The sequence below is a fragment of the Symphodus melops genome (genome assembly GCF_947650265.1).
Source record: "Symphodus melops genome assembly, contig: scaffold_232, whole genome shotgun sequence".
NCBI lineage: Eukaryota > Metazoa > Chordata > Actinopteri > Labriformes > Labridae > Symphodus > Symphodus melops.
In genome coordinates, this window is record NW_027636760.1 from 32,501 (window position 1) to 35,000 (window position 2,500).

Genomic DNA, 2,500 nt, shown 5'->3' on the forward strand with positions numbered 1-2,500 from the left:
CCTGACTCCTCGCCTCCTTCGTGTGTCCTCTCTCCTGACTCCTCGCCTCCTTCATGTGTCCTCTCTCATGACTCCTCGCCTCCTTCGTGTGTCCTCCTGACTCCTCGCCTCCTTCATGTGTCCTCTCTCCTGACTCCTCGCCTCCTTCATGTGTCCTCTCTCATGACTCCTCGCCTCCTTCGTGTGTCCTCCTGACTCCTCGCCTCCTTCATGTGTCCTCTCTCATGACTCCTCGCCTCCTTCATGTGTCCTCTCTCATGACTCCTCGCCTCCTTCATGTGTCCTCCTGACTCCTCGCCTCCTTCATGTGTCCTCTCTCATGACTCCTCGCCTCCTTCATGTGTCCTCTCTCATGACTCCTCGCCTCCTTCATGTGTCCTCCTGACTCCTCGCCTCCTTCATGTGTCCTCTCTCATGACTCCTCGCCTCCTTCATGTGTCCTCTCTCATGACTCCTCGCCTCCTTCATGTGTCCTCCTGACTCCTCGCCTCCTTCATGTGTCCTCTCTCATGACTCCTCGCCTCCTTCATGTGTCCTCTCTCATGACTCCTCGCCTCCTTCGTGTGTCCTCCTGACTCCTCGCCTCCTTCATGTGTCCTCTCTCATGACTCCTCGCCTCCTTCATGTGTCCTCCTGACTCCTCGCCTCCTTCATGTGTCCTCTCTCCTGACTCCTCGCCTCCTTCATGTGTCCTCCTGACTCCTCGCCTCCTTCATGTGTCCTCTCTCCTGACTCCTCGCCTCCTTCATGTGTCCTCCTGACTCCTCGCCTCCTTCATGTGTCCTCCTGACTCCTCGCCTCCTTCATGTGTCCTCTCTCCTGACTCCTCGCCTCCTTCATGTGTCCTCTCTCCTGACTCCTCGCCTCCTTCATGTGTCCTCCTGACTCCTCGCCTCCTTCATGTGTCCTCTCCTCATCCTCTTCTTACTTCCTCTGCTGAACTTCAGTTGGTCTTTAAAAGAAGAAGACAGTAAATTTAACCCGAGCGACAAACCTCAAGACATGAAACCAACTGTGGAACGAGTGGTTAGAGAGACGTTTACAGAACTGCAGCTCGCTCGCTCTCTCTCTCCCTCCCTCCCTCCCTCGCTCGCTCTCTCTCTCCCTCGCTCGCTCTCTCTCTCTCCCTCGCTCGCTCTCTCCCTCGCTCGCTCGCTCTCTCTCTCCCTCCCTCCCTCCCTCGCTCTCTCTCTCTCCCTCCCTCGCTCTCTCTCTCTCCCTCGCTCGCTCTCTCTATCTCCCTCGCTCGCTCTCTCTCTCTCCCTCGCTCGCTCTCTCTCTCTCCCTCGCTCGCTCTCTCTCTCTCCCTCGCTCGCTCTCTCTCTCTCCCTCGCTCGCTCTCTCTCCCTCCCTCGCTCGCTCGCTCTCTCTCCCTCGCTCGCTCTCTCTCTCTCCCTCGCTCGCTCTCTCTATCTCCCTCCCTCGCTCTCTCTATCTCCCTCCCTCGCTCGCTCTCTCTATCTCCCTCGCTCGCTCTCTCTCTCTATCTCCCTCGCTCGCTCTCTCTCTCTATCTCCCTCCCTCACTCGCTCTCTCTATCTCCCTCCCTCGCTCGCTCTCTCTATCTCCCTCCCTCGCTCTCTATCTCCCTCCCTCACTCGCTCTCTCTATCTCTCTCTCCCTTCCAGAGAGGGGGCGTGGTCAGACACAGCTCATTTACATATTTAAAGCTACAGACACAGAAACAGCCTGTTCTGAGCAGGGCTGAAATAGAGGGGTTTATAGACATGATCAAATACAGGATCAGAGTGGATTTACAACAACACACTTCACACACATGATGAAGAGGAGGAGGTCATGTGACCTTTAAATAAAGGCTCCATGTGAGAGTATAAAGGTGTTGATCAAGCACCAGTTGAGTCAGACTCAGTGTTTCTGAGAAACACACCGCGACCTCAAAGGCCCGCCCCCGACCTCAGCAGATCAAAGGATAAGAAAATGTCAGACCGCAGGTCACGTGATGAGCAGTCTGACCTCGGTGCTGAGAAACAGAATAACCAAGATGGCCGACGGTAGAGACGAGGAAAGGCAGCAGGCTGAAAGAAGACGTGAGCTTGTTGCTGCTCCGTCATGACTCGTGTTTTATTTTAAACTTGTAGAAATGATTCCAGCTGTTCTGATCTCTGTGGAACCTTTCAGGTCACCATGTCCAACAACACGTCCGCCGGCTGCCACCAGGCCGACGACTTCATCGACGTCCTCCCTGTGACCATCTACTCCTTCACCTTCATCATCGGCTTCATCTTGAACGTCACCGCGTTGGTGGTTTTCTGCGGGAACTCCAGATCCAGATCCCAAACCATCGTCTACATGACCAACCTGGCCCTCGCCGACCTGCTGCTGATCCTCACGCTGCCCGTCAGGATCTCCTACCACCTGGGGTATTGTGACCTCCCGCAGAGCTTGTGCAACATCCTGGGTCTGGTCCTGAAGGCCAACATGTACAGCAGCATCTTCCTCCTCATGTGTATTTGCTGCGACCGCTGCTTGGCCGTCACGC

General features: G+C 55.6%; 1 protein-coding gene across 4 annotated transcripts in view; it reads left to right on the forward strand.

Moving 5' to 3' along the window:
* The window catches only part of LOC306819087 (lysophosphatidic acid receptor 6), an 11,052-nt gene that overhangs the window by 7,830 nt on the left and 722 nt on the right, over positions 1-2,500 (forward strand). For all 4 annotated transcript variants that reach the window (XM_079372836.1, XM_079372835.1, XM_079372837.1 and 1 more), the window contains one exon: positions 2,140-2,500. This exon is cut by the window's right edge and continues 722 nt beyond it. In XM_079372836.1, the coding sequence (XP_079228962.1) occupies positions 2,146-2,500 (355 nt within the window). In that variant the 5' untranslated portion in view covers positions 2,140-2,145. The remainder of the gene's footprint in view (positions 1-2,139) is intronic.